The 25,873-nt window shown below is 38.3% G+C and overlaps 2 protein-coding genes across 2 annotated transcripts; both read right to left on the reverse strand.

Annotated features, from left to right (window-relative positions):
• Positions 1-5,870: 5,870 nt before the first annotated feature.
• On the reverse strand, positions 5,871-7,239 carry LOC135084651 (CCAAT/enhancer-binding protein zeta-like). Its single transcript, XM_063979425.1, has 3 exons — positions 7,178-7,239; positions 6,449-6,538; positions 5,871-6,251 (listed from the first exon to the last, which is right to left on the reverse strand). The coding sequence occupies exons 1-3, from the start codon at positions 7,221-7,223 to the stop codon at positions 5,917-5,919; spliced, it is 471 nt and encodes a 156-aa protein (XP_063835495.1). The 5' UTR covers positions 7,224-7,239; the 3' UTR covers positions 5,871-5,916.
• Positions 7,240-7,723: 484 nt separating this feature from the next.
• On the reverse strand, positions 7,724-25,862 carry LOC135084400 (CCAAT/enhancer-binding protein zeta-like). Its single transcript, XM_063979176.1, has 18 exons — positions 25,640-25,862; positions 25,343-25,454; positions 24,785-24,885; positions 24,376-24,463; positions 23,585-23,758; positions 22,898-23,007; positions 21,782-21,927; positions 21,059-21,194; positions 19,480-19,685; positions 18,513-18,786; positions 17,320-17,494; positions 16,101-16,294; positions 11,600-11,735; positions 10,590-10,763; positions 9,919-10,003; positions 9,343-9,461; positions 8,333-8,494; positions 7,724-7,773 (listed from the first exon to the last, which is right to left on the reverse strand). Exons 1-18 carry the CDS (start codon positions 25,796-25,798, stop codon positions 7,724-7,726), a joined length of 2,601 nt encoding a protein of 866 aa, XP_063835246.1. The 5' UTR covers positions 25,799-25,862.
• Between the last annotated feature and the right edge of the window lie 11 nt (positions 25,863-25,873).

Consider the following 25,873-nt stretch of genomic DNA (forward strand, 5'->3'; position numbering starts at 1 on the left):
GCGACGTGCGAGCGGCGCTTCCCCCACCATTTACGATTTACGAGGCCAGATAGTGCAACCGAAATGCGCAGACAAATCGATAATCGGTTTTTTTCATGTTTCATTTTTTTATAATTTGTATTTATTCGCAAGAATTAATAAATTCAAAATAATTTTCATTTAACAACAATCATTTAAAATAAATTTAATACCATTTGAAACAAATCTTTATTTTGGAAATTATTTATTTATGACAAAAGTTTGAGATTAAAATAATATCTTTTATTATTCACAACAATTCATAAATTAGCTAAAAAATACTCCACTTTTATGAATACTAAGCTAAATTATCTATTATCAACAATATGTATTATACCAAGGCCCAAGCGAAACCAAGATGGAAGCGCGTGGTTTTTTTTGGCCACCTAAGAATCAAGAAAAAAGTACCACGAGTGGCCGAAATAATAACGGTAAGCCAGATCTCCAGCGCGTGTGTTGCCCTACACAATCAACAAAAGCATTCAACATTTTTTGTAGACGATTTTGTTGAACGTTGACATGTTTTTGTTGATTGTGTAGAGAAAAACACGCGTCGGAGACCCAGCTGTACGAAGACGGTTACGAGCTCAACTTTTTTTAAGAATTAAGAATTAAACTTAATTTTCTTTAAAATTTGTGGTTACTAATTTTGATATAACGCGTTGTACGTGTGTAATAGTAATTCCAAAAGATTACTTGAAATTATTGTACTCTGAAATCGGTATTATCCAAATCATTATCATGTTAGCTTTCGATATTCGTTTGCCATTGCTTCTGTCGAATTCTCTGATTATACTGATCTGAGACAGACAATCTCCAACGAACACCTTGGAAAGGTGCCAATGGAAAACGATCGACTATTTATTGTAGATATTATGTTACCTCATCAAACTCCACTAATGATTGACCTATAAACCTAATGCCATAACAGGGTCTAGATTAAAATTGGAAAGGAATAGATTAAATGATTTTTTATCAAAAAACAGGATGCCTTGTTATAAAATGTTCAAGTGCAAAAAATACTAATATCTAAGAAAATCTAGTTTAATTTCACAGCCCATTTATTTCATAACAGAACTATCTTATCATTTGATTGAAATCGGTACGCAGATCAATCTCATAGATACATAATATTCTTGGTATCAACAATTGAAAATAAAAATGGACAATCATCTAAAAAAGAAGATCCCATTTTTTTAAATTCGAATCTCATAAGGGACTTCGTTTTCAACATTGCGGTGAGCTAAAGTAGCTTTTGCAATGCAGTATTCGGTTTATCTGCATTTAGCCAGTATACTATAAAAGTCACCGTTTCATGGACGTAAACAAAAAGAGACACAGCGATTGCTTATCCATAGTAAAGAGTGAGATAGCAAGCTCACTCTGAGACAGATGTATAAGTCTCGCTCGCTTGTTTCTAGAGCTGTGTGTGCGTATAGTCGAGTTAAATTAAGGATTTAAAAAGAATCATTTTTGTTCTTATCTCGGTGCTTCCAATATCAATTAATGTCATTATTGCAACATTAAAATACCTACTTACTGGAATTTTATTGCCAATATTTATTCAATGCTCGCTCACTAACATCTTAACAGACATAAGTGGATAGTTAGCTATTACTATTTCATTTCAAGAATGAAATGAAAAATGAAACAAGGAGAACCTTGTTATTGTCGACATGCATCGGTGAAATACCTAAATAGGTACATAACAAGAAATGTGATCACAAGATTAAATGTTTGGTCGCAAATAAATAAACCGCAATCGGTGTGTTATTATTGGTAAACGGCAATAAACAAATTTGTTTACAAGCTTCTGGCTCCTTTACCGTCTGAAAGTAATTACTACTCGTAGATAAATTACTACTTACTAAAAGACGTGGTATTTTTTTCTTTTACCTATTTGCACATCACAAAAAAGACTTCCCAAAATTGTATGCTATGGAAAGAAATTAGGCTCTCGGTTTCTGATTAAACGGAAACAAAACATCGAATTAGATCCGGCAGTGATGCGAGAATGTTCTTTAAAAAATAATGTTGGGTGAGGTCATGATTAATTAAATTAGCTTGCGATTGGATGGAACAGCGGAGAATATGCTCAACAAAGATTCTGTCTGAGTCTGGCAAATGGACCAAACTCGTATTTACCTACCTACCTAAATCTAAAATTTTCTCACTAGATCTTAGACAGAACAATAGGGAGAGGCAGTTGGTGACAATCAGATGCTTGGTGATTTAAACTGGATCGGGATTGATTTACCATCTTGATCAAGCCTCTTGGATCTGAAATGGCTGGCCAGGAAGGAAATAAGTCGAACTACAATGATGTCTATGTTCTCGATCAGTAAAAAAATAAATCATGCTAGGGCGTTGGTGCGCAGAAAACCCCACAGACTCACCTCCGTCACGCTTTAAACACGCTTTGCTACCCTTGCTATCTCCTATTGGTACTAACTACTGAACAACGAAAAGACTTCCCTAATTATGCCCAATTTAAGATGCTAAAGCTTAGCAAGGTTCGATGTTGAGACCTTTATCTTTCTACCTAGGCCTATACATCATATACGAGTAAAACGAAAGTAGGTCATTTAGGTCTAATAGGTACTAGATGAGTTGGGTTTTTAATTTTCTTGTTTGATTAGATGATTGCGATGAAACTGACGATCTTTTGTACAATATCATCAGTATAGACAGTATTGATCAGCACAGTGAAACGCGCAACATTTCTTCTCACTTTTAATAGAATCGTAAGTCATAATGAAATAATTGAAATTTTTAAACGCAAGTGTGTTACAAGTTTTGAGCCGGTTTCAATTCTCCAACATAAATATCAACAAGGTTATTTCATGTAATTTCTCACGCTGTAGGCATATCATTCGCAATTATTTTTTTATCAGGCAATTCGTGTATTAATTAAAATTTCGGTCAATTATAATACTTACAACGGATGTTTGTAAAGACATTGGCAAATTAGTAAGCTTTGACCTACATTACTGCATTGCGTGAAATCGTGAATCATCTAGCGACAAGTTCATAGTTAGTCGATCATTGTTGGTTGTCTCAATAAGAAGGCTTGTTTCTGATTTCTAATTATTTTTGGAAGGTTGAGAAATTTCCTCTGAAATTGCTTCCGATAAATGTTGACGATCGTTAAGCATTCTATCACGAAAAAACTCGGAATCTTGGGGATAATTTGTAAGATGAGGAAGTTGCTCAGAACCTTTGCATTGTAAATGAAGGCATTGATAAACATAATATATTATTATGTATTACGTAATTTGTAATGATTCAACAGGCAAATACTATGCTATAAGGTCCATAAATAAAAAGAATAGGTACTATATTGGAAGCTTGACAGAAATATTCAATAAGGATAAACTTTTCTTCGACGTATTATTACTATGGGTATTTATTTAGAGAGTTAACCGCGATTAACGAAAGCTGGTAATCTGTTCTTAGAAAACACCATCTTCAACTTAAGTTAATGTTAGGCGCATAAAACATTTATAATATTTTCTCCTGTTTCCCAGTTCCCTTCTTTTTGTTGTACTAGTTTATTGCAGAGAGTTCAAATCCACGAGTAGCTAAAGATTTGTTAAGCAAACTCCATTTTAAAGATATCAAAATTTACGGCACAAATTAGTAGGTACTCTAATCGAACGAAACCCTTACAGTACTTATTTTAAAAATTATACCTACTACTTACCCTTCCAAGTTGACGAAGAAGAAGTCATTTGTGTTTAAACCTTTAAACTGTACCTATGTACCTACTCTGCTTCTACCGTCGATTTGAACAATTTCAATTGTAGTCCAACCAAGTGACCTTCACTTCAATGGCTAAGTTTTGTAACCAAGTATTACTTAACTTGTCTTTGTCAAGCGCTTCATTAAAAATGTTATTTTAAATGTCATTAGACCGCAAAATGATTGTTGACACGCCGCTTACAAGTAAACATTTTAATTATCTATGTGCGTCATTTTGGTTAATGTGATAAATAATCCATTTGCGGACGGACTTTTTCGAGGAACTAAATTAACTAATTAAATGTACTTACTTATGATACTTACCAAAGCCGATTTCGTGTCTAACGGTGTCGGGCTTTACGATAACGGGCGTTTCTTCAAAAACTTTATCTTCTGTTGACTGTTCAGGCTCCCTTTCCACTACTACGGTGGGTTTCTCATCCTCATCAAAGTATTCCTCGAACTTGTTCTTACTGAAGAAGTCGAAGTCTATAGCGGCTCGCTTCATCGTCGGCGTCGCACTGTTAGCTAAATCGACCTCGAATTGCAACATCCTAGCCGGCGACATGACCTCCGCCACTGGGGACGGCTTTACAAAAATATCATTCTCATTCTTTTTAGTGAGCGATAATATCAATAAATTTTCCGGTCGGCGAGTCTCAGATTTATTTATTTCATCAACTTTGGGAGTTTCAGTTATTGGCAGCGAATTATCTAGAGGCGGAGTTTCCGGTACAGGGGTTTGAAGCGGTGTAGTTATATCAATAACGGGTGTACCGACATTAGGACTCAGTAAACTGCTATCTATTGACAAATTCCTGTCTCCGACAGTCACATTCTCGCCGATAACAGAAATGTTGTCGACGCTTGTGCGGAATGCATCATCAGGTAAATCAGAACTCTCAGCTATAAATAACTGATTAGAACTGGTTGAAGTTCTTACAGACATCAGATCTGAATTTTTACTGTCTAAAAATGGAGAATCCATTTTGATCAATTTTCAATTTTTGTGTATTGTTATCATACAAAAATTAATCTTCATACATAGAGTCTCGATTGGTGTCCTTGAAATTATCTCGCCAATCGATAAGCGCAAGAAATTCACATCACTTAGTACGCACACATGCGCACTGCGCGAGGCGGTCTTTTCTATGAATGTGTGCAACCGTGAGCTGTCAAACTTGTTTCGCGGTTTCGTTTTCTAGAGAAATGCGATCTAATTTACGAATCAATTTAGCAAATTAATAATGTTATTAGGTACACAATACTGCTGGAATGTTCAATTGATCCAAATTCACTTCTGCAGAGACAGAAACGGCGTCGCCGCTATGTAGGTGTATCTATAAATAGCTCGTTATAATCACATGCACACTGATTTTGCCCGCTCTTTTTAGTTCACAGTCGAAATTAACAGTTATTAGTACGTCTTGCGTCACTATAGTCCACAAAATTGATTTCACTGTTCAGTTTATGTTCTTAAACGTTGAAAATTTAATTTAATTGCACAGCACAAATGCAAGATACGACGGCGCGCGATGGCGCGGGGCGCAACACAACTATACGATGTAGTATGTCAACAAACAAGAAGTTTTCTAGTTTACGTACAATGCGCGCGAACATCAGAATTTTATAGGCATTTTCCTTACTACAAATAGGCACGATTTCGGTGCAATTAGAATCTCCAACATGTGATAATTGTTAGGAATTCCTGTTAGACTGATAACGATAAGGTTTATTTTTGCCTGTTCGTCATTTGACAGAAGCCAATCTACAAACAAGTTTCGTCGTGGAAGAGGAAAACGAAAACAATGTTGGATACGTTCCGTTTCACGGAGTCGGGTTAAACTTTAGGTTGATTACTACTTACGTTTGCTATAAATCTATTGATATCCAGTGAGTTTATTAATTTAGGTTTTTTTTCACAGATTCTAGGCTATTTTTAATTAGACTAAGATATTGGCACCAACTTTAGAGCAATTTAAAATGTCTGATTTCATGATTACATTGTTCAATTAAATTTATTAAAAATTCAAGAAAACATTTCTTAAAATTAAATTGTCTTAGGTTTGAGGTGATGATTATGCTATAATACAAGAATGAAACAACATGAAAATGGATAACACAATAATTTTATTTACGCATTAAAAATAAAATTCATTATTTGAACTTTTTCTTTTTCCCACCCCCACCGTCTGCGTTTCCGCCTTTCCGTTTCCCGCCTTTTTTGCTGTCAGTCATTTTGTTGAAGCCACCATTTTGTTTGTTTTTATTGAATTTCCTGCCTTTTCCGGCTTTTTTGTTGCCCAATATCTTTCTGTTGTATCCTTTTATCCACGTGTCTCGCTTCTCTTCCCAAGCCAGTTGCTTGTGGCTGGAATTGTCAGTATTGGAGACGGCTTGGCTGGATCCTTGCTTTTTGTTGGACGCGGTTTCTTCTAGAAGTGTTGAGAATTCTTCAGCTGATGCGAATAGGGATCCGAGATCATCTTTTCCTGAGGGCAGAATAAATAAATGTTAGTTTTATTTGCTTTCAAAAGTTAAGTCAATTGAGACGAATAATGACGTCATTTTACATTTTAATTCAATAACTAAATAATGACGTCATTGGTGTGTATTGCGAAAGTAATTTAATGATAGAATTTAGTTTTGAAAATCATAATGATCAAACTCATAATTATTGTTTTATTACCTTTAAGTTTAAGCTTAGGTTTTCCTTTCTGCTTCTTCCCTGGGATTTCTATTTCGTCTGCTTCGTCGTCACTGTCTTGTAACAGCAGTTCTGTTGAGAGAAAGGGTGCAATTAGAATTCTCTCTTTCTCTGTTGTAATAAATGCGATATTGCAACAAAAAATGATGCGAAAGTACAATGAGGGTTATAGCGAATGAAAGATCCGCTAGATGGCGGGACGTGGATGTGGGGTCTGACTGCTGCGTGATTGGTGGATTTTGACATATCTGTCAATGTCATGTCAAAAATAACCAATCATGCAGCATTTGGACCTCGCGTCTACGTATTGCCATCTGGCGGATTTTTCATTCGCGAAAACCCTCATTAATAGAAGCTCTTCTTAGAGCTATGCAACGGCTCTTGTCAGGGCCACATTCCTGTTTCTATGATGATGACGAATGTGTTGTTTCTGTGCGAAAGTTGCTTGTGGCTTCGGCTGCAAACATTCATTGTTTCTATTCGAAGACGTTTTTTATTGTGGTCGCTGGCGGCTACAAAACTATTCTAACTGTTATTAAGAGCGCCATAAATATACACAGGTGTGCATATTCAGTATGTCAATTCGGTGGTCTCTGGCTATAACCCGAACATCCTTCTACGTTACCGGACAGCTTTACCTTTTATAGTCGGATCTCGTGTTAGAGCCCCCTATATAACTTATGAATGGTTACAAAACGTCATTTAACTTACCTTCTTCGTCTCCAGACAGATCTGGCTCATCTTCATCACCAGACATGTTCAGTTCGCCGTCACTATCTGTTGGGAATACATAAAAACATATTTATATTTGTACAATATGAAAGGCTTGTCAATGACAAAGGTTGTCATACTCTTATGTCCGTTTTCACCATCAATCCCTAATTTTTAAGTGACCCCTATGGTAACAAATAATATGAATTTTGTTTTCATAGGGGTCACTTAAAAATTAGAGATTGATGGTGAAAACGGGCATTATTCTTTATTTTGAGAAACTTATGCAGACATAGAACAGTCATGATAATACAAGACTGTTCTGCTGTCTGTCAACTTGAGGCGCGGTTCCACCAAAGCGGAGCGGAGCGGAGAGATGTGGATAATAAAATCTGATTGGTTATTCAAAGCATTTCCCCGTTCCGCTCCCTCCTTGGTGGAAACAAGTAGCCTTATTCACGTAACAAAACTTCAACGACAACAAATCGCTGAATGCGATCCTATCGAGTAATCGTTCTATCAAAATGACCCTTGTGAGGATTTAGTTTAGAACTGTTTTTCAATGGGAAGACTTGTGAACGTCAGCGAGATCTTGACTGTCAATATACGTGAATTAGGCCACAGGCTAGGCGCAGACTGCAAACTTTTTGTCGGCCGATAGTTTGGTCGGGCAGTTAATCAGTATGGGCATGAATGGAAATGCGCACATTACACCGATTGATTCTTCATACAAATTAGAATCGGGCCCAACTATCGGCCGACTAAAAATCGGTGGTCTGCGCCTAGGCTAAAATGAATACACGGCTAAAGTCACAACCTTAACGTAAGTCTATGAGCCGCACCAAAGACATCAAAAATACGGTGCACAAAATTTCGTGCGTTCGTTCGTTTCAGCCGAAAGACGCCACTGCTGGACAAAGGCCTCCCCCAAGGATTTCCACAAAGACCGGTCCTGCGCCGCTCGCATCCAGGCACCTCCCGCGACCTTCACCAGATCGTCGGTCCACCTAGTGGGAGGCCTGCTCACGCTACGTCTTCCGGCTTGTGGTCGCCACTCAAGAACTTTCCTGCCCCAGCGGCCATCAGCCCTTCGAGCTATGTGCCCCGCCGTTCCCGTGTACAAAATTTTAATGAATATAAAACAGAAACATATACCTCCATCATCACTGCCGCCGCCAATGTCTTCGTCATCCACATCATCATCATCGTCAGTCCCCAGCTCATCCAGCTGGTCATCACCAGCCTTCTTCTTGCTTTGTTTCTTCTGTTTGTTCGCCTCCATATCCGCTAGGTAGTCTAATTCTTCGTCTGAATCGGCTGTGAGAAAAAATATTATTATTATTATTTTAGTCATTTGTTTCTTAGTGGTTGTAAGAACTGGGTACAACTTCAGTGTCCTACTTAATCAAAACAAAGAAGATATTTGGATGCGATGTAGACTAGACACGGTCAAAAACAGAAATGGTTATGTGATTAAGAAGGAATCATCATCATCATCATTTCAGCCATAGGACGTCCACTGCTGAACATAGGCCTCCCATAATGCTTTCCATGTTGATCGATTGGTAGCAGCCTGCGTAGAAGGAAGGAAGTGGACCTAAACATAAAATATTGCAGACTGATATCAGTTTAATGAATGTGATTTTATTGAAAAATACTGATTTAATCAGTCAGACTATTTAATACAGCCATAAGCGTCTGACTTGAATGAATGTAAGAGACCACAAACATATATCCCGCCCAACTCCATATCTTCATTGCTTTCATAAACATTATAATACTCAACATAAATTCTTCACTGCTTTTTTATTATGAACTAGCTTTTGCCCGCGGCTTCACCCGCGTAAAATTTAGTTTGTCACAGATCGTCATAAATTATAGCCTATATGTTATTCAGGGTTACAAACAATAATACTGTAAAGTTACATCAAAATCCGTTCAGTAGTTTTTGCGTGAAAGAGCAACAAACATCCAGACATCCAAACTTTCGCATTTATAATATTAGTAAGAAGTAAGATAAGTAAGTAATTAGAAGATGAACTGGTCAACAGATTTTTTTAACCAGCTATTTTCCTCCGATTTTCAGTCCATTGAGCGTCCTGCCCTGTACTAAGATTAGTGAGACATCTTTTGTTTCACAAAATTATTATATTTGGTAAACAAACTTTGGGCTCGAGAGCCGGTGACGCTGTCAAGATACTTCTCGAAGTCCTCGCTAGTCACGGAATCGTCATCGCTGTCATCGTCATCAGAGTCCTTCACTTCGCGCCGCTTTTGTAGGAAACTGGACAAACATATAAAGGTTAAAACTTTGGTAAAGGTTTATAGGACAATTATAAATGGTATAGTGGTCGAGAAAACTACTTCGAAATCTAAAGGATAGGTATAAAAAAGGCTTTTTGTATTGCTTCACTTGTATGATTTAAAATAGAAAAAACCCTGTCATTTCTTGGTAAAATGGTAAATCATATTAAAAAAAGACATTCCCAAATATTACTAATACTAATAAAATAAAATACTCGTACATATTATCGTCGCTTGCCTCTCTAACTGACGTAACTGACATTTTGCAAAATTTTCAGGTGATTAGACAGATCGATTCGTCTTGCGAAATTGATTAAGATGGTGTAGATAACTCAGTTTCGAAAAAAAATTCAGATACGTCAGTTAGAGAGGCAAGCGACGTTATGAGGAAAGTGAAAGAAGGTTAGACAGTTGTTTTTTATTCTGGCAATACTCACTCGTAAAGGAACCTCTCATCAACTGGTATCTTTTTGGCGTCTTCGTTCAGGTATACCGATGAGTTCACTGGCAAGCTCTTTAGACCTATGAATAAAAATAATTAGTAGAATTAATTACTAAATAGTTAGTGCTAAAAATATGTGATAACTTATTTAGGTAACCAGCGCTGCAGCGTACGCGTTGTGATGAAATGTGGGTATGTTGGTGAAAACATAACGTTCATTGCGTCACTGTGACGTACTATTCTTCTAGGTTCTGCTATCCTAGAGAAACATGCTAAGTGGTTGCCATTTTAGGTTCAAAAAGTGATTCATTCAAACTTCTGTAAAGATTAATTACATATTTTGAACTATAGTTTATCCAGTAGCAAACCTACATCATCGTAATCACGTCATTTAATCTTATCTGAGAACAACGCTCTCTAATTTACCAGAAGAAAAAGGGATATAATAATAAACTAACCTAAACAGAATGTAAATCTGTACAACTTCTCTAGTAGTATACTTATACAGGGTGTCCTGTGTCAAACTTCAGAAGGTAGACTAACTAATGAATGACCATTTAAAAATAAATAAAATAAAAAATGTATTTAACAAAAACTAAGTAAAAGTATCACCGTTTCAGAGATATTATGATTCTTTTTTCACTGACAAATTCAATTTAAACTGACCTTTAGCAGTATAGTTCTTTCTGATAGCAAACTTGGGGTGCGATCCTTTGACCTTCTTGACGTCGCCATCTTGCGTGTCGGCGCGTTTCTTGGGGTTCTTGAACACGAAGCGGTCCAGGAATCGGATCCCGGCGAAGTCTTTCAGCGGGTCGCCGCTGTATTGGACTATTTGCTCTGGAAATGGGATTGAGTTGTAAGTGGGAAAGTAAGGTACTTTATTGCAGTAAAAAGTGTGATTTACGCCTGAAAATAACTTTGGAATTGTGTGAAATGGCCATGATATATGAAATGATAAAAAAAAACTTAATTTCTACTATTTATGAAAAAGGTCGATTAGAAGTGTCACATTTTATTGAAAATCATGTAGCTGAATAGTGTTCAGCATTAGTACAACAGCATTTTTCAAGTTGCTGAAGTCGATACTGTTAAATCGATTCACTTATTACTATATTTTTTTTATTTTTCATTTTTTGTGCCTTCAGCCTATGTCATGCCAACGTCTACATTTTAGATTCCTTGATTTATTACTTGCCACAAGTGCTTCTAAATGCCGAATGAAAATTCTTCACACTTCTAAATAAATATGTCTCTATTTTCTTTTAGGTTTGTGCAGTGTTTTCCAGCCAGTGCCTTCTCATTTAAAAACATTTGCTATTTAAACAAAATTAGACTTCTTCTCTCATTCTTACCACCAGTCAGTAGTTTCTCATTTACAAACATTTGCCATTAAAACCAAATAAACTTATTTTCTTTCATTCTTACCAGCCAGTAGCTTCTAATTTCCAAACAAACAAAAAACCAATTTTTTTTTTTATTTATTTCTTTCCTTACCAATAACTTCTCATTTCCAAACATTTGAAACATCCACTGCTGAACATAGGCCTCCATGTTGATCGATTGGTAGCGGCCTGCGTCCAGCGCTTCCCTGCTACCTTTATGATGTCGTCGGTCCACCTTGTGGGTGGATGTCTACTTCTTAAAACCAAATAAACTTGTTCTCTCATGCTTACCAGCCAGCAGCTTTTCAGCGAACAGCCTGACGGTAGGGTGGAAGTGTCTGGCCAGCGGTAACAGCTCGACGTACGCGCTGTGTTCTGCCCCCGCAAAGGATGGATTGCGGGCGAATGGGTTGTACTCGGATATCACCTGGGAAGGGAGAAAATGGTTAGGGCTTCTGGACACGACGCCGCCACCGCGCCGTCGCCGCGCCGCTACACTTCATACGCACCGAGTAAAACCGCCGCCGCGCTATCAAAGCATAATTACGCATAGGGTTGCCAGGCGTCCGAATAATGCCGGACATAGTTAGGCTTTTTGATTGCGTGTCCGGCCAAAATAACCGATGTCCGGCCTGTCCGGCTTTTTATTTGGCTGCCGCGCCAGGCGAAAGTCGAGCCACAGAATAAGGCACGCACGCATCAGGCAACCGATGATGATAGTAGTGAGCTCACTAATTGCAGCCTCCCCCCCCCCCGTCGCATGTCCGGCTTTTAGGGTAAAATGTCCGACCAAATGAAGCACATAGTCCGGCTTTTGTGTTTTTGGACCTGGCAACCCTAATTACGCACGTGGCGCGGCGGCGGCGCGGCAGCGGTGTTCACGCGGCGCGTATAAACAATGCAAAGGCGCGACGGCGGCGCGGTAGCGGCGTCGTGTGCAGGAGCGCTTATTGTTGCCAAGTGCTGGGGCGTAGCTACTAAGGGGCAAAGCGGGGCAATGCCCCGGGGCCCCCAACCTCAGGGGGCATCCGAATCCTTACCAGAAAATCTCAATGAGGGTTTTCGCGTATAAAAAATCCGCCAGATGGCAATACGTTGACGCGAGATCCAAATGCTGCATGATTGGTTATTTTTGACATGACATTGACAATGTCAAAATCCACCAATCACGCAGCAGTCAGACCCCACATCCACGTCCCGCCATCTAGCGGATCTTTCATACGCGAAAACCCTCATTGAACTGAACTTTGAAAACTCCCATTTTCAAAATAAATAGAGACAAATTCGTAAGCTGCATCAGGAGTAAGCTTAATGTCAATAAATTTGATAAAACCTAACCAGTTTAGAATGCAGTGGGGCCCCGTTTTTTTATTTGCCCCAGGCGACAGGGCCCTTGATTACCTAGCTACGCCACTGGCCAAGTGAATACGAGAACCGGCAGAAACACATGGTTAGCTCAGCCAGATTTAATCGACGATAAGGCCCGGTCTTCACCAAGGCGGAGCGGAGAAGAGAAGTCGACGGGCTGTCAATTATTTCTATAAACTTGCAAAAATACTTGCAAAAATCTCATTGGTTACCTCATAACCAATGAAATCTCATTGGTTACTCAAAACGCTTTTCCGCTCCACTTCGTCTTGGTGGAAACCCGGCCTAAGAGCTAACTACAGTTTTTGTCGGTCTACAGTTCAATCGGATTGTTACTTAATCACTTAAAATCAGTATTTAAAGCTGATCAATTTGCAGCAAATTCCACAATCTTTATGAAGTCATCGCCGTCGCTTTACGAATGTCTTCGTTTATGGTTCGACCTCACGTCAGGTCACGTTTCCCCGTACCATAGTTCATCACTGGTATCACAGACTGTGCACTATCTACTACGGTCATTTTCTACCCTACAAGAAGAGATCCGTGCTTTTAAGCGATTTTGTGAAAAATATTATTGGCAGGTAGTTGCTAATTGCTCATAAGATAGGCCGCCTTAATTAATTTAATTTATTGTCCGTGGTGCAATAATCTTTTCTTAAAGGTTTTAAACCTTTGTTTGTCACCTGTCATCCGCTTTGCAATGGAGGGAAGTCGAACCTTAATTTCGAACTCCTCCTATGTTCTTCTGATTAAATTCGTATTTCGTTGCGGGTCCAATGACAGTTTAACTTTCCCCCGGGACAAACTTGACCTTCATTGGTTGGGTTTTTGTGGCGGTCAAGCTGTAGATCCTGGCTACACAGGAGTTGCAGCGGTGGGAACGAGAGGTGGGAATAGTCCCGTACCCTACAAGAACTAACAGCCAGAATACTCACTTTATCCATATTAACGGTCCGCTTCAGCTGTATCTTGGTCTCCAACTTCTTGTCCGGCTTCTCCACAGCCTCTTCCGTCTTGACCTTGGCGTGGAACCAGCCGGCTCTCTATTCTATTATGTTACTAGCAACCGTCTGCGACTTCGTACGCTAGGATCCCCGTATCACCCCCTTAGGGGTTGAATTTTGCAAAATCCCGTCTTAGTGAGCACCTACGTTCTAAAAGAAACCCCCATGCAAAACTTGAGACTTCTAGCACTTGTAGTTTCTGAGATTTCGTAAAGAGTGAGTCACTCAGATTATAGGATGATCTGAAAGTCGCGAGAAGTACCTGGTTGCATGCAGGACCGGTCATTCTGGATATTCTTTGTCCAGCAGTGACTGTCCTTTGGCTGAAATAAACTAACGATTCGCAAAATCACTCACTTTATCCATGTTAACAGTCCGCTTCAGCTGTATCTTGGTTTCCAACTTCTTGTCCGGCTTCTCCACAGCCTCTTCCGTTTTGACCTTGGCGTGGAACCAGGCGGTTCTCAATTTTATTATTATTACTAGCAGCCGGCCGCGACTTCGTACGCGTAGACCCCATTTCACCCCCTTAGGGGTTGAATTTTGCAAAAAACCGTCTTAGTGAGCACCTACGTTTTAAAAGGAACCCCATGCAAAATTTGAGACTCCTAGCACTTGTAGTTTCTGAGATTTCGAGTGAGTGAGTCAGTCAGATTATAGGATGATCTGAAAGTCGCGAGAAGTACCTGGATGCATGCAGGACCGGTCATTGTGGAAATCCTTTATCCAGCAGTGACTGTCTTTTGGCTGAAACGAACAACGATTTGCAAAACACTCACTTTATCCATATTAACGGTCCGCTTCAGCTGTATCTTGGTTTCCAGCTGTTTGTCCGGCTTCTCCACAGCCTCTTCCGTCTTGACCTTGGCGTGGAACCAGCCGGCTCTCTATTCTATTATTATTATGTTACTAGCAACCGCCCGCGACTTCGTACGCGACGATCCCCGTATCACCTGCTTAGGGGTGGAGTTTTGTTATAATATCTGTTCTTATCGGATGTCTACACCCTATCATTCTTCTTCGTCATTATTCTTATTCGCTCGCATTTTTTGATAAAAGTAAACTTGTTAACTGTCCTATTTTCTTGCGGGATCCGGTGTAATATGAACACTGTCCGGCGTCCAGTTTCCGGCAAATCTGCCGGTCCGGCATAGTGTGAACGAGGCCTCAGGAGTGCAGTTTCGTAAAATCCTTTCATATCTACACCCTATAAAGAACCTACCTGCCCAAGTTTGTGTTATGGTTTCTGAGCTTTCGTGTACTCACTTTATCCATGTTAACGGTCCGCTTCAGCTGTATCTTGGTTTCCAACTACTTGTTCGGCTTCTCCACAGCTTCATCCGTCTTGACCTTGGCGTGGAACCAGCCGGCTCTCTATTCTATTATTATTATGTTACTAGCAACCGCCTGCGACTTCGTACGTGTAGACCCCGTTTCACCCCCATATGGGTTGATTTTTGCAAAATCCCGTCTTAGTGAGCACCTACGTTCTAAAAGAAACCTCCATGCAAAACTTGAGACTCCTAGCACTTGTAGTTTCTGAGATTTCGTAAAGAGTGAGTCACTCAGATTATAGGATGATCTGAAAGTCGCGAGAAGTACCTGGTTGCATGCAGGACCGGTCATTGTGGAAATCTTTTATCCAGCAGTGAACGTCATTTGGCTGAAACAAACTAACGATTCGCAAAAACACTCACTTTATCCATATTAACAGTCCTCTTCAGCTGTATCTTGGTTTCCAACTTCTTGTCCGGCTTCTCCACAGCATCTTCCGTCTTGACCTTGGCGTGGAACCAGCCGGCTCTCTATTCTATTATTATTAATTATGTTACTAGCAACCGCCCGCGACTTCGTAAGTGTAGACCCCGTTTCACCCCCTTAGGGGTTGAATTTTGCAAAATCCCGTCTTATTAAGCATCTACGTTCTAGGAGGAAAATTGGAGACTCCTAGAGTCCTAGCACTTGTAGTTTCTGAGATTTCGTGATGAGTGAATCAGTCAATCAGTGACCTTTCGCTTTTATAGATATATATTTATTGGTTCGTGTGTGACACTGTGTGTACATACGCACTGTGAGACCTCATAGTAATGTTTGTGAATACTTACGCTCGTTTTTTTATTCTAGATTATTGTTGACCTGTCTGTACAGCTTGAGGAAATCTGATATTAGCATTATCTCCGTCAACGTCCACGAGTCCAATCCTTTTCTATCTAAAATAATACAGTGAATATTTGCGAAAAACACAGCCCCCCTGCCCAAGTTTGTAAGTGTTATGGTTTCTGAGATTTCGTGTACTCACTTTATCCATATTAACAGTCCGCTTCAGCTGAATCTTGGTTTCCAACTTCTTGTCCGGCTTCTCCACAGCCTCCCTGCCCAAGTTTGTAAGTGTTATGGTTTCTGAGATTTCGTGTACTCACTTTATCCATATTAACGGTCCTCTTCAGCTGTATCTTGGTTTCCAACTTCTTGTCCGGCTTCTCCACAGCCTCTTCCGTCTTGACCTTGGCGTGGAACCAGCCGACGGCGGCGGCGGCGGGCCGGCGTCTCGCGGGCTCGACGTTGCCTTCGTCGTCTATCTTCAGGTCCACGTATGTTTCTTCTTCGTCGTCATCTGGTGGAGGTAAATAAGCGTTTGTTATACTTAGGCCCGGTTTTTTGATTCGTAGTTAAAATAACCAATGGTTAAATTTGACAGATGCCAATGACAAGTGGTTAAATATCAGAAAAAAATGTTTTTCGAACAATGGTTAGCTTGACTTTTAGTACATTTTTTAACTATTAGTTAACATTTTGTTAATATTTAACCATTAGTAGCAAAATTTAACAATTTGTAATTTTAACTATGAATCAAAAAACTGGGCCTAAGACTAGCTTTTGTCCGCGGCTTCGTACGCGTGAAAAACCCTTATCACCTAGGGATTAGTAGGGATATGAAGAATAATTTAAGTACGTCTTATTTTTAGACCTACTGTAATCGGTCAATCTGTTTTCAAAGAAGTTTTGTTACAAACACTGTGATACGATAATGTTTATATTAAGAGAAAGAGATCTTGGAGTAGATTAAATTAATAAAGACAACATTGAAAATGTAATAACTACAGTTCAGGAAATCAGTTTTTAGAGCTATTTGCATTGATGTGAACAGCAAAATATGTTTTCAAATAAACACAAACAATTTAATACTTTTAAGAGCGAGATTGGCAAAATAGAATGTAGAAATACATGATGACGTTATTTGGCAGTAAGCATCAAACCAATATTTTATGCCATACTGGCTCTACGTCACTTGTAGTAGGCAAAAAACTTGTTGAATTGACTTCCTATTTTTTTTTTAAATTTATTGAATGATTAATTTATGGTTTTTATTATTATTATTTTTTTCTTCTTATTTCTTTTTTTTTTTTATAGCGCTGCAAAAGGCACCCACTGAACATCAGTGTCTTGGCAGTCACACTGTCAAGATATTACTGAGTGGGTGACCTTTTTTGGCAACTTAGTTATTATTTTTTTGTGTATGTCTATGTTGCCTGAATTTGTTGTTGCCAAAATAAAGTTATTTTCTTTCTTTCTTCTTTCTTTCTATTTAAAAAAAAAATATGTGAAGTTTTTTAGAAATGCGTTATTTTTCATATTTACCCATCAGCAGATCTTTCTTGTCTCCTCTCAAAAGATCAATTTTCTTCTGTTCCTCTTTTTCTTCTTCTGTTTTCAGTTCTTCTGTCTCATTATCTGAATCACTAACTTCTTTACCTTTCTTTTCTGGATCGTTCTGTTCTGTATCTGAATGTTCTTCTTTTTCATCTTTTACCTCCTACAAAAATAAGGTGAATATTGTGTAGGTACAACTTTTTTTAAATTGGAAAGGGCAGGTATTTGGCAAAGACACCAGTGCCTCTAGCACGAAAAACTTTCGACTTCAAATCGTTTGCGTATTCGAATCGCCATCAAAAGATTTAGTATGAAAACTTAAACAGAGACCCTCTGAAAGTGATGTAAAGTGAACTCAGTATGAGAAATGGTAGAATGAAACTAATTTTGACAGTAAAAATTGTCACATTATAGTTGAATTAGAAGGCTGAATATCGAATTTTATCTAATACGCAAACTATTCGAAGACGAAAGTTGTTCATGCTAGAGGTATTGTGTTGATGCAGTCAATGGTTCGACATACTATCGGCCACAGTGTTAACTATCCATTTCCGTTTATGCTCTCGCTCTCATCAAATGGTGATTCTTTGCGATAGAACGAGACGACATGACTGGCAATGAGCAGTTAACACTGTTGTCGATAGTACATACGTATCAGTTTAGTAAAGTACGTTTTTATTCACTCTTTGCAATAGGCTTACTTAAAAGAAAAAACTAAACTTGGTTAGCTTTTTTAATTGACTGTAAAAAAATATATATTTAGTTCTTGTGACTTGAAGAAGTTATGGTTCCTGTTTCGATGCAAATTGTATGGGAGAGCCTCGTTTGACAGCTCTAAAAAAGTATTTCAATTGACTAGGGTGTCCCCTTGAAATAAGTAACTTAATTTTTATTAAGATTCATAGATTTTAACAATGAAAAATAATATTAATAAAAATTAATTGTCGGCCGTTTGGTGTAGTGGTTCGAAACGGACAACTATTCCGGAGGTAGCGGGTTCGATTCCCGCACAGTACAAACATTTGTGTGCATGAACATATTTGTTTGTATTGGACTGGGTGTTTTCTATGTATAATAAGTATGTATTTACAAAAAAAAAGTACCCTTAGTACAAGCTTTGCTTAGTTTGGGACTAGAAGCGCAGTGTAAAATGTCCAAGGATATTTATTTATTTTACTAACCTCTTCCTTAATTTCTCTCTTAGTCCACACGAGTTTGACAGCATCCTTCATATCCCCATCCTTCAATACTTGCGACACCAGAAACAGCATTCCACACGATTGCGCGGGAGTCGCGTAGCAACAAAGTTGAAGCAAACGTTTGATGAACGCCGCGACTCGAGAAGTGTTCTTGTCCTGCTTCAACGACTTGTAAATGAGCGAGAAGAGAAGAGCGGAATGCGTTGTGTTAAATATGTCGACGTTTGCTAGTTTTCGGTATAGTGCGGTGTAGTAGCTGGAATGAAAATTAGATTAAATTACAAGATTGATATGCCCGTTTTCACCATCAATCCCTAATTTTTAAGTGACCCCTTTGAAAACAAAATGGATGTTGTGTTACCATAGGGGTCACTTAAAAAATAGGGATTGATGGTGAAAACGGGCATAGTGTAGTGAGAATGATATAGGTTTCGAACTATGTTGAATGAGAATCCGTGAAATATGGTCCGGGGTAGTCGTAGAAGCATTTAAGTGGGAGTTTACGCAGTAGATCTGATTTTTGTCATCTAATTTCTATGCATTAGGGTCGATGGTTGAACGTAGTGCAAAATCGCTCTGAGTACCCTTGTATCAATCTTGGTATTAAAACTTTATCATTTGCTATTATAGGCAACAGTAGAATTGCGATGACTAAGGCCCGGATTCCACCAAGGCGGGGAATCCGGGCCTTATCCTTATCCGGGAGCGGAGAAGAGGAGTGGAATGATGAAATCTGATTGGTTATTCAAAACACTTGTCTGCTCTGCTCCGCTCCGTTTCGTTCTGCCTTAGTGGAAACCGGGCTTAAAAGCATAGACTCGTTATTCTATTTGGACAATCAGTAAAAAAGAATAATTAATAAAGATACATTTTTTATTTTTGCTATGTTACGCTGGCCGGCTGCACGCGACTATGTGCCTTATGCGGCGGACTAAAAGTTCACACTCACCGGTCCGCAGCGGCCTGAGAAGCCATGCAAGTATGATGCAACAAAGCTAATGCGTGTATAGCGACGCCTGCACTAGCTAGATGTACTAGCTTATGTATAGCGTCGATGTGCGCAGGAGTGTCGGAAAGACGGTCTTTGTTGGCAAATGGGTACGCGCGTTTGACGCCTGTTAGTATGGCGGACATTAGGCGAGAGTCGATGTCTCCCTGGAATCATAATCATAATATCTTTATTGCTTCATGTGGTACAAACAAGGTATTAAAAATAAAATAGTCCCAGAACATGAGCCCTGTGAGGGCATTGCAACATTATACATAATATTAATTAAGCTTAATCTAAATTATTTTAATAAATGTAAGTGCAAATTCAAATTAATTTTTAGATCATACAATTCTTTCAAAGAGTAAAAACATTTCTTTAATAATCATTCCTTCAATTCTTTACGTTACATTAAATTAAATAAAAATATAAATAAATCAGAATGTCAAGATATATCATACAATTTTAATTTTCATTCGGCTTTCGGTTCGGCAGCAGCATTGGTTTGGCCGAAACATTAATTCTACGTCTTGGTAGAATTAAAGGTTCGGCTGGCCAAAGGTTTTTCACAACGACCGGTCACGCCCGCATATTACAACCTAAAGGTTGTGTTAGGTTGTCGTCGATCCACCAAGTGGAAGGCATACACAACTATTTCCTTTTTTTTATGCATAACAAGGCAGGTATTTGACCACAATCGCACCTGATGTTAAGTGGGATGCAGTCTAGGATGGTACATATCTGCCCTGTAAGTGCCTATTCACTCTCGCCTTGAAAAAGCCCGGATTATAGTGTTCCGGAAAGACAGCAGCAGGCAACGATTTCCAAATCCTAGATATTCAAATTTTAAAAGAACTAGCTGCGCCCGCGACTTCGTACGCGTTAAAACCTGTTTTTGCATAATTTTTCATTGTTCCTATGCTCCTATTACTCGTATCGTGATGGTATACAGGGTGTTAGGTAAATGGGTATATGAGCCGACACTAGCCCATGTTAACATGGTCATATAAATGGTATAGTGAAGTCAGAAATTTGATATCATCATTTTAATTTTTTTAATTTTCATACAAAATAAATTTTATAAAATCCGAATTGTATGAAAATTAAAATAATTAAAATGAAGATATCAATTTTCTGACTTCACTATACCATTTATATGACCATGTTAACATGGGCTAGTGTCGGCTCATATACCCATTTACCTAACACTCTGTATAGCCTTCTTCGATAAATGATCTTTCTAACACTGAAAGAATTTTTCAAATCGGACCAGTAGTTCCTGAGATTAGCGCGTTCAAGTAAACAAACAAACTCTTCGTTCGTTCGTTTCAGCCAAATGATGTCCACTGCTGGACAAAGGCCTCCCCCAAGGTTTTCCACAAACTCTTCAGCTTTATAATATTAGTATAGAAGTATAGATTATCGAATCGCTTAGTGCGAGCTGTGGAGTGGGGGTTGATCCTGAGAATAGTATAAGGCTATTTTTCTGGAATTACATAGGTAGTTATAATATTTTCTACAATAAGGTTTATTACTTTACCTTTTTAATCGAAGCCTTGAAGAATGAGAAGTAGATCCTGATAAGGTTCTCCGCTATTTTGGAGTCGTCCTTGCCCAAGAAGAACTGATTCAAGAAACACACGCCGTAGTATTGCGCACGCGGCGATATGTTTGTCCTAGAATGAAACAAAATATTTTAAGTCAGAAATATACATTGGGTGATATTAGCTTTGGCGATACATATGTTGGTTTGCGAACGAAACAAAATACGTCAGAAATATACACCTATTGGGTAATAGGTATTACCCTTTAAAAACGTAAATGTACTTTCTGAAGTCAATTTGAAAAAGCATTATTGTCAAATAAACAAAATAAGTTACAAAACTTCATCTCACACCCAGTGGCTTGTCAGTGGTGAGTTGGAGGAATCTTTTCACTGGATTTATGTTCAGGGTTCGATTACCCACTCGGCACATAAACTAAAATGATGATTTGTCCCTGTGAGTTGATACTTTAGTAAGACAACTGACTGTTCAAATAGTACACAATGTACTTTGGAAGGCACTTTTAACTTTTTTTCATATAAATTTAACTAGAAAACGATTTAATATGTATGGAGTGTTTGCCAGATGTCTGGCAAAACCATAGAATAGCACGTCATCCTACATTCTTGTTCCAAAATCACTCCAACCACAACCACATAAAATTGAAAACCGTTTAGCTTATAATACCAAGGTCTATACCAGCCAAAATACCAACATACCTGAACAGCATTTTCTCAATCTCAGCTAACACCACAGACTTCATGTTGGGATGGTTGTACAGAAGTTGGCACAGGTGGTATATCACCTTAGACGCTACTGACTGTGACGGATCTCCCAGTTTGTTGATTATGTTCGTTAACAGCATCTGAAATAAAGGTTAAAATACAATAACGCCCGTATTCTCAAATAATAATGGCTTAAATGAAGCAGCCATAGAGTACTATGCAAGCAATGCTGTCGCGAGCAATGTGTTCTGTTTTTGGACATATTGCTGCACACTGGCCCCGCCCCCTTTTCACATCTCCCTTTAGATTTTAATATCCTTGTCATTTTTACACTGTACCATGTAGTCCTAAATCCAACTAAGCAAAAACTACCGCGCTAAGACATAAGAGGCTGCGAAGACGTAGACACTTTTTGTGTCCACTTGACATCATAAAAGAACTCCATTTCTTCTGACGGTGTGCCGTGTCAGTAAAAAATGTGTCTAGGTTTGCGAAAAAAAATCGTATGCTACCGGACTATTCCCACTTCTCGTTCCCACCGCTGCAACTCCTGTGTAGCCAGGATCTACAGCTTGACCGCCAATAAAACCCAACCAGTGAAGGTCAAGTTTGTCCCGGGGAAAAAGCTAAACTGTCATTGGACCCGCAACGAAATTAATCAGAAGAACACAGGAGTTTGTATGCTATACTCGGGGCGAAGACTCGTGGCAGCCGATGTCATAATAAAACAGTAAATATCACGTTTTCTTTTACATTCACACTGGTTATGGGTGACGTCACACAGAGGCAGGCATAGCGTTGTTAATAATACGTAATCTATATAAATAAAAATGAATTGCTGTTCGTTAGTCTGATTAAAACTCGAGAACGGCTGGGCCGATTGAGCTGATTTTGGTTTTAAAATGTTTGTCGTAGTCCAGGGTAGGTCTAAACGGTGAGCAAATAAGGAAAAATTGCGATGGCTTATTTATTGCCTTTAAGGCGGAACAGAGTTCGCCGGGTCAGCTAGTAATTAATAAAATATTGGCGAGTGTGCATCTCTGTTTCAAAAATTACTTATGGCCCCTCCTTTCACGAGTCTCTGCGTCGAGTATAGTAATATTGTATTACCTTCTCTCTTTCCGGGTGATGCATGAGCAGATAAGACATGGCGCTGACGGCTTTCTCCTTGTTCGCTTCCACCGAGTCGTGGGCGAACTTGTTCAACGCTTCTACGTAAGCTGGGGAGGGAAATAGAACATTTTGGAACGCTCAATTTGGTTGGATTATAGTAAACAAGTAAATAGTTTCTAAATGTAACAGGCTTTTTTAAAATATGAGTAATTACAGCACATGGAACGTTCATTATGGAAAACCTTGGGGGAGGCATTTGTCCAGCAGTGGACGTCATTTGGCTGAAACGAACGAACAGCGCATGGATGAGAATTACAAGGGCATTCAGTTCGTCTTGTGTACTCCTATATTGTGTGCAACAAGTTTTCAATAATGAAATAGATGAATGAATCCAAATACGAATTTCACCAAAAAATGTGGGAAAAACATAATACATATTTGACTATTGATATTTACCGTTTATGGAATGACTCTTTTATTGTTGATTAAATTTCCTCTTTGTAAAAATTAACTCAACAATCCTATGCAATTTAATTTTACATTCCATGTTATAATACAGGTTATGTTTAGGAGCTCACTAGACTTTAAAAACAACTCACTTATAAACTGCATGTAAACAGATCTTCCGAATATTGTTTTAACATAAAGCCTTAGAAAATACAGTGACATAATTTTAAAGCTTACTTCCATACAACTCCTTGAGCTGGTCCTCATAGTGCCACAGCTTGAGTATATTCCTGCGCGCTTGCTTGTTGCCTGACGTCATCTCGTCCAGGTGGCCCAGTGGATGCTGCTCGAGTGTCCGCAGCTTCGCATCAGGGATTAGGAGTTCGGATATTAGGAGCTCTGATAGTGCATCTGGTGGAAGAAATAAAGTAGTCATAGTTTTTGTTGTCATAAACTAGCGCCCCGCCCCTGCTTCGCACAGTTACAATGTATTATACTCAAAAACGTTCCTCTTGAATCACTCTATCTAAACATCAAAATGACATCAAAATCCGTTGCGTAGTTTTAAAGATCTAAGCATACATAGGGATAGACAGACAGGAAAGCGACTTTGTTTTATAATATGTAGTGATAGTGACTAGCGGCCGCCCGCGACTTCGTACGCGTGGATCCAGTTTTACCCACTTAGAGGTGGAGTTTCGTAAAATCCGTTCTTATCGGATGTCTGCACCCTATAATGACAATTTAAAGTTTAGAGATGTTATGAGGTTTCCTGATGAAGTGAGTCAGTCAGTGACCTTTCGCTTTTATACATATAGATTAATCTTACGTTTTTTATGCAGAATAAGGCAGGTATTTGACTCCAATCACAAAGTGAGCTGCAGTCCAGCATGTTCCAGCTCTAAATGCCTATTCACTCTCACCTTGAAGATTATTTAATTTCAACAGTTTGGGACTTGGTGATTAGTAAAATAGTCAATATCTAATATGTTAATATGTAGGTATTTGCTGATTCCAAAATAATTTACCTATAACAATGATTCCATCCTTTTTCTTGGCTGGTTTGACACTGTTGACCAAATTTCTGAGTGCTGTCAAATTGTAGAGAGGGTTATCCTGAAAAAATATAGCAAAAAATTAATTGCATGTCACAAAACAGATATGTTTTAACTGTTAAAGATGATACAAGCATTGAAAACTCTTATAACTATCTGATATATAAATATGACCTGCTGTATTTCAATTATTTACAAGAGAATAATATTTTTTAAATAATGAATTAGACAATGTCCTAGCATGTGTACAGTTATAATGTTAAACAGGAAGTTGTGAACTTTCATAAATAAAATATTATAAACATTATAGGAATTTCTGTAATGGACATTACATTACATAGGATTTACATAGTAATTTGGAAATTTATGGTAAATTATTTACCTGAATCAATATTGTAGCTGCTGCTACCCTGTCTCCTATAGCTCCTTTGTTCAACAGAGTCCTGGCCCACTGCTGGTCTGATGAACCACTTCTGTTTGATTCTGAAAACATAAGATACTTTTATAATTATTTTAAAGTTTCATGTTGCATTTTTAACTAAAAATATTCACTATAATGGGATTTGTTGACATTTTATTGTAGAATAAGACTAAAAATTTGATACAAACTCAGACACCTAATTATGCCTGAGATTGTTTTAATTTTTAGTACAATCAGATCTTGAGCACAGAGTTATAATTGAGTCTTTTTTTTATAATAAAAGCTTATCATTATCTAGTCTACATTAGGTCATGATTTGTATTATAATTGTTGAAGAGCTATTCTTTTATTGAGCAGGGAACTGGTGTCAAATAAACATTTTTTCTTTCTTTCTTTCTTTCAATACTCAATAAGTTTATTGCTTCCATAAAAGTAATATAAGAACAGACCTTTTTTGCCACATTTGTTGACATAATCTACATTTAACTGATCCACACATTATTTAAAAACATGACTTACTGGTTTCGTATGCCGCTGTGTCACCATGCAGTGCACTGCTCGCTTCCTTCCGCACTTCTTCTATCTGTTCTGGTGTCAGCACCTTCGTTATTGTACTGGGTTCATCTGGGAGCTGTGAGAACAGAGTAAAATGCATTTTAACCGCAATTTAGACGACAAATCTCTCCTAATAATGTAAGAAGAAAATGTGTTTGAAATTGTTCTGCCATTTTTCAACACGAATATTTAGTCTTTAATTATGAGAACTTAAGTATTATTAGGAATCTTAGCCTTTTATTAAGAATAACCAGTATTTACCTGATGAAACCATTTCTTTTTCTCCTCATATTCGAGTGTCTCCGCAAAATGTTTTGCAATACCCTGACTTTTCTTTCCATCAGCATTTTTGTCAACTTTACCATAATTTGTGTAAGCTTCATCGACTAAAATATTTTCCTCAAACCTTTTGTGCTTCATTTTGATAAATTTATGTGAAAATTTTAAAATTTACAACACGTGAAATGCGCACCATGCCGTCAAAATTTGACATTT

This window comes from Ostrinia nubilalis, chromosome 26 (genome assembly GCF_963855985.1).
Source record: "Ostrinia nubilalis chromosome 26, ilOstNubi1.1, whole genome shotgun sequence".
NCBI classification, from domain to species: domain Eukaryota; kingdom Metazoa; phylum Arthropoda; class Insecta; order Lepidoptera; family Crambidae; genus Ostrinia; species Ostrinia nubilalis.